General features: G+C 41.4%; 1 protein-coding gene across 1 annotated transcript; it reads left to right on the plus strand.

The window, feature by feature from the left end:
• Positions 1-206: 206 nt before the first annotated feature.
• CIMIP6 (ciliary microtubule inner protein 6) lies at positions 207-1774 on the plus strand. The gene is given in 3 exon segments (XM_009486688.2): positions 207-281; positions 1320-1359; positions 1362-1774. Coding segments are annotated over 3 exon segments (528 nt in total).
• The last annotated feature ends 10999 nt before the right edge of the window (positions 1775-12773 follow it).

Here is a 12773-nt window from a genome sequence, read left to right on the forward strand (position 1 = left end):
CTTCCCCTTGCGGTAAGTGGTGTGGTTTCACTTGTCTGGCAAGGCAACTTGAGCAGTTCCAGAAAAGCTGCTATCGCTTATCTTTGGTGCAGCGTGTAGCATGTTTGTGTGGGCTACCTCGGATCATGTAGTACAAGTGCTCCCTAACAGTATTATATTTTTCAGTTCCACTTGCAACTCCTAGAACATCCAAAGGTCTTCCAGAGATGTTACAGGAACGGACCTCTTTTAGCCATCAGTACAATGCCAGAGGTTCTGCTAATGAACCCATCCGAGGAAAGGTAAGACAATGTGCATCCTGTATGATTAACAGCATCCAGGAAGGTGGAGGAGTATGTTTATCCCAGAACTTCCAACTATCTGTTTAATATGAAGATTTGCTGTCAGATGATTTAGAATTGCTAGCAGTTAATATTAATGACATGCTCTTTTGTATTACTTGTACGTGCTCCATTTTGTGTTTGTGTGTGTTGTAGCACCCAGGCTTCCTGTAGTTTTGATAAACGATAACCTAATCATAAATCACATGATTTGGATTTCTAAAGAGTCTGTTTATGCCGTGATTTCACTGAACCCAACTGTCTTTGTGCATGAAAAAGCTGGAATGAGTAAGATTAGAACACGGGCTAATGCAAAAGGGTCTGTTTTGATACAGACCCGTAACTTTTGCCAGGCCTTGGCTCTTAAGATTGTGTATGGTTATGCATTTCTTATAAATCAGTAACTTAGTATAAATAGGGGACTGATCCACAGACTCTGATAGGCTTCAAAAAGATCCAAAGTACAGGATTCGGTTGTGAAAAATATTTTGAGAAATGCAGGGTATGTTTCTACCTTTGTTTATTTAAGGAAAAAAAAGAAAAATCTTGGGTGACCCTGATGAGCAAAATCATTCGGGATGCAGTCATAAATCTCCTGGCCTACAAAAGCAGCAGTTCAGAATTGTATCCATAGCAACCCATGTAGCAAGAAATGAAATCTGATATGAATAGTCTCGTACAGAAGAACCGTATGCAAGTCACACACTCTCTGAGGCAGAGTGGTTGGGAAACAGAGAAAATAAGATGCATTTTCTTTTACTTGTTGCTTCTTTCCAAGTATTCCTGCCGTGCCCCATTTCGTGAATAAAATGGGCTGACAAACCAGCCATTATTCCATTGCCTTCAGCTATGCGGACCTAGGCCAATGGCCAGTAGAGAGGCCGAGAAACAAGTGTAAGCTTTGCCAGCACTTGAGCTAATAAATGAACTCAGCTCACAGCTGCATCTACGAGCTGCTTATGTTCCCCTGGTTAATGTCAACCTTGTTTCCCCTTCCAGCGACATGGAGCTTTTGTGTGTGCAGAGATAAAACCAGCAAGTGGTCGATAGTTCCTAAGGGAACAGAAATATTCCTGAGTGCTAGAGGGTCATGTTCACTGGAACAGCCAAAACCAGAGAAAGGAAACTCAGTGAAAAGCCGAATGACCTCACCCAGTCTCTTCCTGCAGAATTCCTAGGAGACAGTAGGCTCTGAAAATCACTTATCAAAACCAGACGTCAGAGAAATAGCCAAGGCATACCCCAGAATTCCTGTGAGAGGACACAAAAGTTCAGGCATTTCTCAGACAACTGAAGTGGATGTTGGCTGCCCTGCTGGGGAGGAGCCCTTTACATCCTACAATGAAACGGCCTTCCATAGAGGAGTGGGGGGATTACCTACTGTACATAAAAACATGCAGATGCCGATAGCACCATCAGCAACTGAAACAAAAAGAGCCTGGAGTCACTGTTAGGCCCGTGCATTTGCTTATTCTAATATCAATAACACCAAACACAAGCTGACACCAGTGAATTGTTGGAAGGAACACAATAGTCCTTTGACGGACTAACAGCTGCACCATGCTTTGATGTCTCTAGAAAACTGTATGTTTATCAGAACCTCTTTTTAATGGTGAAATTTCACTGCCTTCCCTGGAGCATCAGCCTCTTGATTCTTTCTATACGTTCTGTAAGGTGGTTTTTAAGTTAATTAACACTTTCAGAGCTGGCTAAAGTCACTGATTCATGAAAAGTACTTAATTTTTCAAACCACTTATACTTTTCCTTTTTTTTTTTTGCTGATTGCTAGGTGTTTTACGTAAATGTTTTTTATTTACACCATCTCTTTGGATGCTGTAGTGTGAAACGTAATTTTGCATGCCATGTGGTGTCAGCTTGTGATAAATGGAAGCCATTGTTGCTTCCGTAGAAAACAATGACAGCCAAGAGAGACAATTTGCTGCAGTCCACAGGAATGCAAAAATAGTATGTCACTGCTCTCTACAGCTAATGAAGACAAACCCTTGGAGCAAGCCCTTTTGAGGGAGAAGAGAATGCTTTTGCGTAAGATTTAAGTCTATAATTTTTTTTTTTCATATTAGAGCACATTAAACAAGAAAACAGCTAATTTACTCTAGGTTTTCCCTCCATACTAAAGAAAACAATTGTTCAAATGCTGAAGGATGAGTTTTATTAAGAATATTTCTCCAGTATTTTTCCCCTGGACTTTTCACTGGTATTCCCAACAGATTTTTTTTTTCCCCCCCTGTGTTCTTGTGTCAGAGAGACTCAACATTTGAACTCAAATATTTAACTTGCAGCTTTTCATAAAACAGACAAGAGCAAGTTATTACCTGCAGTACTCAAACTGGCTCCTCTTACATGCTGGAGGAGTTTATGTATGCACTTTGCTGCAGTGAAAGTAATGAAGAATCAACTGTCAACTTTCTACTTCAAGGCAGACATACTTGTCCTAACTATATATAATCCTACTAGACTTACATGTTTTGTGAATTTTTCTCTCAAAGACTGGTAGCAACATGGGAAAATAATTCTTGAAAATTTTGTGGAAAATTATTTGAGATAGTGTTTACTTAGTGCTTTAGATCGTGTGTTATAACCGAAATGAACACACATGCTGTGATAATTCTTTGTTTTTCTTCAGTTAACAGAAAAATGTATGAAACTGCTCTAATTTAGGATTCCATTGTACAAAGTCAGCTTCCATTGGTATCAAAAACTGCACTAGTTTACTAGCTCCACCTCTTCTGTTTCTACCATTGTTGCCATATTAATAATAAATTGGCGTTTGTAGGTCCTTCCAAAATGATCAGATCTGTATCTGTTGTAATCTAGTGGGGATTTTCCTGATCCTGTGCATTACAACTTTTCATTTCTCGTAATGAGCTGTAAGTTTTTAAAGTAACTTGACAAAGTATGGGGAGTGGGAGTAGAAGAGACGGTAACGTCGATAAGAACTAAAACACTGTACAAACACCAACACAGATATTAGGCATAAGGAGCCAATCCCGAAATGAATTACAGCCTTTTGGGACATCTAGTACACTCTGAATAAACCCACAATGTCAGACCTTGGAGGTCAGCACAGTAAAATATGAATACCTCAGTAAAGCTATCAGATAACATCTATAATTTCAGTTCTTCCTGCAGTCAGAGAGAACACAGTTAGGATATTCCAGGCACTCAGTTAAAACAACTTAATAGCTAAAGGGGAAAACAGCTCTGCATCCCTGGCACTCTTGCATACTTCCTCATTTTTTCACATGAAGTAGCAGAAGCCCAGCGTTATTTTTAATGGGATATTTATATAATGTGCACGCAGATCCCAAAACCGTGTTAATTTACTGTGAAGTTTTGCAAAGTACAATTTTAGACAAGATGTCTTAAAAGAACAAAATGCCAAAATTGAAATCAAATGGAAGACCAAGTGAACATGGTAGGATGTTGCTGCTGCATCTGATGCCTCTTCAGTCTCATGAATGCCCTGAGCACCTTCACTAACCAGCTTTAATTTTATCACTTCAGAAGCACCTGAACCTTGATCCTGGACTGTCTTATTTGTAGTCCTGTGCAAATAGCACATAGTGCACATCAACTGTGTTTTCCAAAATAATACTATAGGAATATTTTTCTCTCCCATCTGGAGTTTCTTGGAGCCTCTGTCAATGCTAGCTCACCTTCCTGAAGAAATTAATTCTGTGTTCTCCAAGTGGAGCAAATATCATTAGAAGCACAGGTATTATTTTAAATAATGAAGAAATGTCTGTTACAGGATAAGAGGGCATGCACATGAGTAATTAAATCAGAAGATTTATTGCCACAGGACAACCATTAGGCATGTATATTATTCAGTTGTACTAAGGCAGTATAATGATGCTCATTGAAGTCAAAGGAAAAGTCAGTGTCACTTGAAAAAAGTTGAACTATTAACCCATGTCATTAGAGGAGGAGTCTGAGGGAACTTGCATTCTCGAATTTAAAAATGATCTAAAGATTCAGCAGGTGTCATGGACAAACTCAGAGTTAAATTTCTTTCATTAAGATGAGAATAATATTAATAACTGCTGTTATTACTGTCCATATTCCAGTAGAAATGGTCAGACTGCCTAAACGCTTACTGGTGTGACTGATTACTACTTGTGAGTAACATTGCTACTCATGGCTTACATGAGTAAATGTTTCCAGGCTCTGATTCATATTTCCTAAAAGCGTTACATATTGTGTAGTTTATTTCATACACAATTTAATTCATCTGTTAATCAGACTATAAATACACAATCCCATGCCTATCCTGCCCTGTACCACACCGGTATACCTGTACTTTAATCTTTTTGATGACTTCTCCTCTATTTCAGATATACTTTTTGAAGATATTTCATTTGTTCTGAACTTCTCTGGTGAATTCATAGTAACTGTACTGACTGTTTGATTGTGTCCCTCTGCTGTGCGCTCTGGAAGATCTATTATCCAGGTATATTTATCTTCTCTGTTTTCTAAGCTTGTTACTTTTAACAGATTTGTTGTTTCATTGGTGACACTTTTTATTTTCATTGGGCATTAGTGAAAGCATTTCATTGGTCATGGTACATATGGAGAAATCACAGTTCCATTTAATTTGAACTTGTTACAAAATGCATTTCTATATTCTGAAGGTAGCTTTCTCTTCTATCGGTGACATCATCAAATGATATAACATACAGAACCTTCCTGTCATAGAAGAAAAAAAATCTGGGATAAATCTTCCTCATCCTTTCTTGTTCCATTTGTCTCTTCAGATATACACAACTTAGGCTAAACCCCTGTATTCTGTGGTGCCCAGGACCTCTAGTCATCATTTGGGGCTCCATTGTGCCAAGTGCAGTATGGTGGAACAGGGGAGTTCACTGCTCTAAGGTGTTCACATTGCTAGGTTTGACAGAAGGCTACATAGACGTTGGCCATAAACCAAGGTATTTGCTCCTTGCGCATCCCCAGTGAGTTGTTCCGTTCCTCAGGCCTCAGAAGCAGTCTTCATGGGTTGTTCCCAGGTGGCAAATTTCAGTCCAGAAGGAAGCTGCAAGGGAGGAATTTTGTGAGAGAGCTCTGGCAGAAGGCTCCTAAGCCTTCCCTCACAGATTTTGGCATGAGCATGGGCTATTATTAGGAAATAAATGCAGTGTGGAAGGGATGGGTCTTGTTTTATCTCTTTTTGTTCTTTTTTTAAGCCAGAGATTTTGTGAGCCAGAGACTAAAAAGAATATGGTAAAATCTTGGAAACGTGCTGACATTTGAGGACTTTTCGTAGTGGATACTAAAACCAGAAGTTCCCAGTATGGCTGTCCAGAATGCACACTTGAGTCTTCAGAGTGTTTACTGACTTTTTGTGACATTTGGATGTATTGTTAGGAGCTCAGTCATGAGGAATTTCTTTAGAAGCTGTGCTACCCGGTGTGTCTGGGTCATTGGTCTGTGAGCTAAAAAATCCTTCGAGGCAACAATGAGAGGATAAAAGCAGTTATGTTCTCACAGGTCACCAACCCAACCCACCAATCAGCCATGCTGGCGTGGTGAGGAGTTGCAGATTATCCCCCCATGCCAAAAAAGAAGGCTTCTACCATGGGATGAGAGAATTAATTCACGGGAGAGGTTAGACAGTGTCCCCACTGCTGTTTTCCCTGGGGTGTCATGTGGAGTCTGGGCTTGTCTTGTGCTGCTTTCATGAGACAAAATGAAGGAAGAAGTGAGCAAGTGTCAGCCTGGCGTTCAGGTTTCACTCTGCTGCAGTCTAGCCTTTCATTTGCTAGGTCTTTAATGTTACCTTTGTGTCTGAATGTTTGTGTGTCTGCTTAGGTCTGGAGAATTGTAGCTATCTAAATCAGGTGTAACTGTTGAGCAGTGTTACAAAAATGCTGGGATAAAGGAGAATCGGTGGCTGCACTTGTTGCTTCCACCCTCCTCTCCTGAGCATGTTCTGCAGTGAAAGTTAGTGTGGAGAGAAGCCTAAAATCCAGTTGGTCCAGCTATGATCTGAATTGCTCAACCTTTACAATCTAGACAGACTGCTGATATTTGCTGGTGATGTGGATCCTATTAGCAGAGTAACTGTACAGAATGTGTAGCACCTCATTTTTCAGCCCCTGAGAGAATATTTCACTGCAAGAGATGCACCAGCAGCCTCCATAATCCCGCTATAGAAGCGTTCTTGCACCAATACAGACTGCCAGCACTAGGAAACTCTCTGTCCTGGTCGAGGTGATGGAAAGCAGTGGAATCTTGCAGTGAACTCAGCCCATGATTGGCACAGCCCAGCGTAAAATGGCGAAGCTTATGGCTGAGGCTTCTTGCGGTTCCTGGCTGCGTTGTTTGCTCCGTACCACACTCTTCCTTCCCAGGCAGTGAGAAGCTCTTGTCAATGAGGTGTCAATGTTTTTCTCCGCAGTACTTTTGAATATATAAATATAAGAGGAGCTTCAGGGAAGATGGATTTTTTCTGTCCCTAGAGATATGGTTCAGGATTGTGGGTAGGAATTAGGTAGACAGACATGTGTGCATGTTGTGAGGAGCTCAGTCAGGAGGAATTCCTTTAGGAGCTGTGCTACCCAGAGTGTCTGGGTCATTGGTCTGTCACTTTGTGACGTGAGTTACCAGTCTGTCTGCACACCTGGATGGGCCGAGATCTGTTAAGTCTGACATTCTTGAAAAGAAACATGGGAGAAGATGCCACAGTTGTGCAGGAAATCCCATTCTAGGTAAGTTGAAGGCGGCATTATTCAAGACTTTTGCATTTGCGTTGTGGAATGAAGACAGTGAATGAGTAGCCGTATTATTGTCTCTGTAGCACTGATTTAATGGAACTTGTGAGATTTGATCTGTATGGTTGGACTAGTGAATTTCTGAAACCTCTTACAATTAATCAACCGGTGTAACTGCAACAGATTAGTCTGTCACTGATCAGCCTAAAATGTTGTGTTGCACTCAGCTGACTGGTGCTTTGTGAGGACGTGTCTGCTTCTAGTCCAGTGGCAAGTTCATCAATTCTATCTTTCTGTAATATGAATGCCAAAATAGCTGAAATATGTAACATTATGGCTTATTACCAGACTCTACGGTCAGTCGTAGGTTGGGAATGGTATTCAAGCCTTACGTCGCGCTGCCGCTTTACATGTCAGCTTAAGCAGTAATACCCTCATATTTCTGTGACATGTGGCATTATCTGTGTGCACTGTGGCAGTGGATGGTCAGCATGTTTAATAAAGCAGCAGCTACCACAGGAACAGAATACACTTTAGAATCAAAATCACTTGCAACGTACTGTGAAGTCTTTTCCAGTCAATCTTTAGTTATAGGGTGGGGTTGAAGTCGATGGAAATGCTGCCATAGGCTTTAAATGGTAGTTGGATCCGGCCCTGTAATGGCACTTTATGTTCTGATTGTCTCGGTGCACTGTGGCTTTCATCTAGTCGCAAGTTAATGAAATTGCAAAGTCAGTGGTTTCAGCCTAACAAAAGGAATGGAGCCTCAGTTTAATATGCATTTCCCATTTGTAGTAAGTAATGGGAGCAGGACAAAACTGCAATCTTTGAAAAAGGACGCAGCCCTGTCGTTGCATTTCTTTGGCACAAATCAATGGGGATTAAGCTGTGACCCATGGAAGTTCTTACTAGAACTCTTCTATGAATACAACTGCTGTCACTGCACATGGGAGGGGAAGTGGTTTGTGCAACTGCAGAATGTCTGTGAAGCACTGCGGTTCTAACCGCGGGTGAAAGTGGGGAATATGTGATACGAAATGAGTAAGCACCAAACGGAATGGCTAATGAACACAATAGGGCCAAAATGTGTAAAGTTTACTCTAGAAAATCCTCCTGTTGAGCAAGTACTGGTGTCCTGATCACTGTCCTGACCACGAATTTATTTACATTTAACAGTACCTAAAGAGAGAGATTTACTGGGAGTTCTATGGGTGGTCTAGAAGCCCTTTGTAGCACAGCTCAGTGCAATTGTGCCCGTGGTCTTCCCTCTGCCTCCAATCCCCCTCCACTTGTCCTGCAAGAAGGACACCTTTCAGTGGGAAACCTGTTTGTCAGTACTTGAGAGGAGATGAGAGCAATGGGATCGTTTAAAAAATACTAATCTTTATTTGTTTAATTTTTAACGATTCAGAAGAACATGCCATTTACAGAAGCCAAGAAGCAGTTAAGAAGCTGCCTGGTGCTCAGGGAAGCTGAGTATTGCACACAGGTTTGGCACTGATCTTCTCATTCATGTTCTCATTAATCTTCCCCTGTTCCTTCCTCCCTTCACTAGACTGCCTGGAAACAGCTCTAGACAGTGGAATGTCTCTGAAGGTAGTGTGTGCAACATAGACACTGGTCTCTGCTCTGTGCTTATTCTTGTGCGGAAAATAATACAGAGAAAACAGTAAAAAATTATTCACTGCAAATGTCAATTAAAACATTAATAAAACAACAAGGTAGAATGTGGGCAATTCAAGCAGCATTCATCCCACTGCTGAGTATCCAAATAGCTGCTTGATAAGAAAAGTGCCTCATTACCTTCCTTTCATTTCTGAATCTGCTAAAACTCCAGCGAGCTCCCTTTAGGCCCTCTGCAAAATGATCATAATGCACAAAAACACCCAGAAAATGTTGCTCAGAATCAAAGCTGCTTTCCATGATAAACAGTGAATATTGATTTGAACTGAAGACATTTGGCTTGAGAGGTATGGCTTAGCCCTGTCTAAGCACTCGGCTGATGTAACAGAACTGCTGTTAGTGAAGTGGCTTTGCTTGACATTGTTTTGCATCGTGTTCAGGAGTCTTATCACATAGACAGTTAAATTACCTTCAGATGTTCATTTGTTCATCGTCTGGGTTTCCTGCATTACTGCGATGAGTTCTACCACATGCCATGAAATCTAATCAACAAAAATTAAGGCCCCCTTCCTGTGGCATTGCTACATGTTGGTACAGTGCGTGCTGACAGGGGTGGTTTACAGTAATGTAGTGGGGGTATAAGCTTTGTTCAATTAAAAAAACCCCAAAATTTCTGGACTGTTTTACTGTGAACTTGTAGACTTGTTCATTTTTTAGCCTAAGCTTCAAAATAGTTCCAGTTACACAAAATTACAGAAAAATAATTTTGTTTAAATAATTAATAGTGAATGATTTTATAATGCTTTTTGCATATTTGGGATGCCTTACAGAGCCATAAACCATTTTCACCTAGCAAGTGCTATTCCTGTCACTGAAATGGGTCAATACACCGTGTCTTTACATGATTTATATTAACCTTACACATTAACATTGCAAAGGCAAGATACCCTGACAATATCATCGTGACCTGTGTCTCTAGGCTGAGTGATTTCTCAGACCATTGGAAACAAATGGTTTTGGAAGCTCTGGTTCTCCCTAACAGAAATAGCAGAAGGAATTTGCTAGAACAGAATGATGGGCATCTGGCTTTAGGCATTCAGCTAGGACTCGGAGGATCGGTGTTTGATTCCTAGCTCTGAGCTCCTCCATCCGCATAGCTACTGTGAGCCAGTCAATTTTTATGAGCATCAGCACTTATTCTGTAAGGATGATGCTGTCCTACTTTGCGGGAATCTTGAAAGCTTATCATGAATTTAAGGTACCGAGGCACTATGATAATGGTGTGGCAATATTATTAGATTGACTGTGCCAGCCATGCCTAGCTTTAATTAGCTGTACTACGAATCTGCTGATGTGGTAAAATGTTAAACAGAACCAAAATCCAAATCTCAGGAAATGCCTTTGAATATTCTACCACTCATCTAAAATACTGCCTCCTGATCTCCTAGGTTACCAGAGCTTATGTCACTAATTAGTCAATGAGTCTGCAGCACTAAGGATGATGTGGATGAGGCTGGAGTATAGCAGTTACAGCTTAAGAGGTTTTGTAAAGAGTTCAGTGAGAATGGATGGTTGGGAATGTATACAGAGGATTTAATAAAGGTCTAATAAAGATTCCTATGTTTGTCCACACAGACCTATTGTCTAGCGAGTTACTGTCAAGAGGAGACTCAGGCTGCAGGATTACTGTAAGAACCGTGTTTGGTAAATCGTGTCTTTTCTGTGGCTGAATCGTTGGTACAAAAAAAATCTCTTGGAGAAGCCAAATTTGCTTGTTTTGTGCACACCTCACGTACACGTGCCTGCACCTTTACATGCTGCAGAATTCATCCTTTGAGTAGAGTAAGTATTTGCCATATATCCCATGAATTGCTTTGATGCTTTCTTGGTAGCAGGTTAAAATAGTGAGTCAGCTAATTGAGCTTGAAAAACAGTTTAATCCTATTACAGCACATAAGGCATCGTCCTTTTTGTTTTTCTTTCAATAATGCTGGTTCATGCACTATTCACAGATGTTAAGAAACACGTTTGTAAGCAGTCTGTCTAATCTAAAAAAACTGTGGATCCGCAGCAGATAAATGACTATTATGTTTTGCAGTCTCTATCACTGGGACTTCCAATTCACTTCATCTGTGCCTTGTTTTATTACCATTTTTACAAACTGTCACGCAGATGGGGACAGTTTGCCAGAATGTTTGGGTATGATTTTTCCCTCACATGCTTAACCTGTAGCAAAGATCTGGACTAGAAGAAGCATGTACCAACAAAACAATGTGTTGTTTTCTCTGTGTGAGACAATACATTCAGAAAGCGAACAGCAGCCCCCTTGCTTCATCAAAAAGGAAATGTGTAAGGGTCAGATTTGGCTAATGGGGCCTCATTAATAAAGCTGGCCTTCCAGTAAATATTCAGGTATGGGGAGAATTCTTGGTGTGAGAAGCCCTCTGCCTTTAGGGTTGTGGCACAGGGCTCTGCTGTGGCCTTGCAGTACTGCTTGTTGCCAGTGGAGAAACAAGTTTGTGAGTTTGTTACTCCAGGGAGCCCGTGGTAAAACTCTCTTTAGTACCTATGACTGTTCCATGCTTGCCGTGGGAACTCTGAAGTTGGCTGTTCTCCAGCGCTCCTGCACTCCTGTTCAGCGTGACCTTCAAAGGAGAAACAGCCAAAGTTAGATTGTTCCATTGTACAAGGGACTGTTCCCGCGGCGTGAGACTGGGTATGGCGCAGGATGGTCAGCCACTTCACTGACCTCGCTTCCTTCACCTTCCTAGTAGCTTTATACACATAACCCAACAACAGGGACAGTCTGTGGCAGGACAGTGAAATCTTGCTGGTTTAATCACCACCACACTCCATAGTACTCTGCTGAAAGAGGGGCATGCAGGTAATGGGTATTTTATTTCAGTACTTTGTGCATATTGAGCAATATATTTCCCTACTTACGTGTCAGAGCTTGAAAGGACTATCCATTTTTAATGAGCTATACCATGCATAGCTAATGTAGAAACTTAATTTTAGATACAGCTTTTGGTTTTATGCATTAGGGAACCATGTAAATCGCTGCGGTGAGTTAGGATGACACAAGTGTGTTGTTCAGTGGTGGCTCAGACCAGAGCACAGGTAAAGGTGGTCCTCCTGATGCCTGAATCCCAGCCAATAGGTATTGTCAAGTGTGAGCCGCTACATATGTAATGTAACGGTCTGTTCCAGTTGGCCCATTCCAGAGCCTCTTAAAGGCTCAGTTCCCTGCAGGCAGGGATTAAAAAGAAATAATCTGAAAGTGGTACTAGCTCAGCTAATAAACAAAGGAGCAGGGTACTTGAGCTGGAGAGCTGTACTGTTGCATTGGTAACGGTATCTAGATGGCTTGTGCTAGCCCAGCTGTGGCTGCCTGGCACTACCTACTGAGCGGCGGGTTCTAAAGATCCTCCCCGAAGGTGAGCTCCACAGTACAGCTGCTGTATTGAAACGGGTGCTTCTCTAGCCAGGAATCCAACCTATTTGGCCAAGTCCTCAAGCCATCTGATCTTAACGTTCTGGTGGTACAGAGCTTGCATAAAGCTGGCCTAGGGGTCCCAAGGAGTAATTCCATTTCACTGAAGACCAATGATCTAAGTCCTTACCTGCCTGCATGATAATTTAAGTCTGCCGTGATCACATTACTGTCAGTGCGTCCCAGAATGTTCTGGGGTACAAATATAAGAGGTCAAATTCTCAGTCAAGCCAGACAAAGAGACAGAAAGGCAGTAAGAGTAACTTTTCCCACCTTCGTTTGCTGTTGTATCACACTTCTTTACCTGTTTTGCTCACTGCAAAATGACAGTTCCTCAGTTCTCCTTCCATGCTCTGGGCTGCTAGTTTGGGGTGCAGTGTAGACTTTTCTTTGTTTCTCATAATTCTGTCTTGTTTTTATGTTATTACTATTTTTCAGCAGTCAATGAGAATTGCGAAGTACTACACTTGCAAGTGGCAGAGCAATACCACCAGGGCCTTTGCCCCAGGAAATCACTGGGGCCCTTTATGGCTGGCGAATCTATTCATCTAGAAGCACCTTTTTGTAATGTTCTCCTTCCCCTGCCAGTTGTTTATTCATGCATCA

Source organism: Pelecanus crispus, chromosome 3, assembly GCF_030463565.1.
Source record: "Pelecanus crispus isolate bPelCri1 chromosome 3, bPelCri1.pri, whole genome shotgun sequence".
NCBI classification, from domain to species: domain Eukaryota; kingdom Metazoa; phylum Chordata; class Aves; order Pelecaniformes; family Pelecanidae; genus Pelecanus; species Pelecanus crispus.